Source organism: Camelina sativa, chromosome 2 (genome assembly GCF_000633955.1).
Source record: "Camelina sativa cultivar DH55 chromosome 2, Cs, whole genome shotgun sequence".
NCBI lineage: Eukaryota > Viridiplantae > Streptophyta > Magnoliopsida > Brassicales > Brassicaceae > Camelina > Camelina sativa.
In genome coordinates this window covers 29101802-29103000 of record NC_025686.1, presented here as the reverse complement: position 1 = coordinate 29103000, position 1199 = coordinate 29101802, and the positions used below count along the sequence as shown (strand labels likewise).

The 1199-nt window shown below is 43.9% G+C and overlaps 1 protein-coding gene across 1 annotated transcript in view; it reads left to right on the top strand.

Moving 5' to 3' along the window:
* Positions 1-1145, top strand: part of LOC104746537 (protein PIN-LIKES 7) — a 3041-nt gene extending 1896 nt beyond the window's left edge. The window contains exons 5-8 of the mRNA XM_010468048.2: positions 17-277; positions 377-477; positions 567-805; positions 880-1145. Coding sequence (XP_010466350.1) covers positions 17-277; positions 377-477; positions 567-805; positions 880-1004 — 726 coding nt within the window. The 3' untranslated portion in view covers positions 1005-1145. The remainder of the gene's footprint in view (positions 1-16; positions 278-376; positions 478-566; positions 806-879) is intronic.

Sequence of the window (1199 nt, the reverse complement as noted above, 5' to 3'; positions counted from 1 at the left end):
TTTTTGTCAAGGGCAGCTCGGGGGTTTCTACATATGGACGTACAGTTACCAACTAGTGAGAAGTTCTGCTACGCAGTTTAAAGCTCTTGCAGCCGCTGGGATGGTTAAGTCTCCCAACAAGGACATCGACTCTGATCCCAATACTCTTCTCCTCAAGCCGCACCAAAACCAAGACCTTGAAATCCAAGGCAAACAAAAGGTGTCTACGAGGACATACATCAAGGACTTGCTCCATCAGATTCTTGAGGAACTCTTCGCACCACCCACAATTGGTGCCGTAAGTAAAAAATAAATAGAAGATAACATGATCTTTCGTTTATAATCAACCATCCACTGCTCTGAATTCTGATGATGCGTTGTTATATGTTCCATTCAGATTCTTGGCTTCGTCTTCGGAGCAACCAACTGGCTAAGGAATCTTATAATCGGGGAGAATGCCCCGCTGCGAGTCATCCAAGACTCAGTAAAGCTACTTGGGTATATATGGACGACTGATCATCTTTATAGATATGGAAATATTACATATGTAACGACTTGAGCCTAATACTAGCTAGTTGACTTGGCAGGGACGGGACAATTCCTTGCATCACACTCATACTGGGGGGAAACCTGATTCAGGGACTGCGTTCCTCAGCCGTGAAGACATCGGTGATTGTGGGAGTGATCTGTGTGCGCTATCTCATCCTTCCGGTGGTGGGAGTCGGGGTGGTCCAATTAGCAGGAAATCTAGGCTATCTTCCTCCTGACCCTCTCTTCCGATACGTTCTCATGCTTCAGTTCACACTGCCGCCCGCCATGAATATCAGTAAATTACTCGAGACATCCCCCTTCATTGTTGTTCGCTGCGGAAAACCTAATAATAAATTTTATGGATTGCAGGCACAATGACACAGCTGTTCGACGTGGCTCAGGATGAGTGCTCGGTCATCTTCTTGTGGACCTACCTGGTTGCATCCTTAGCACTGACCGTCTGGTCTACCATCTTCCTCTCCATCCTCTCCTGAATCTGATTTGAAAAGAGAAAAGGAGTTTGTTGTTCGTCTTCTTTCATATTGTATCTGTATGGGTGTAGTATAAAACCTTTTTGTTTTGTTTTGTTAATACTCTTGTCATCGTATGTAGTTAGTAGTATTTTGATTCATTCTCACATGTTGCCAAAAATAAAACAGAAAGACAACAATTTCCACATAAATGAGTGT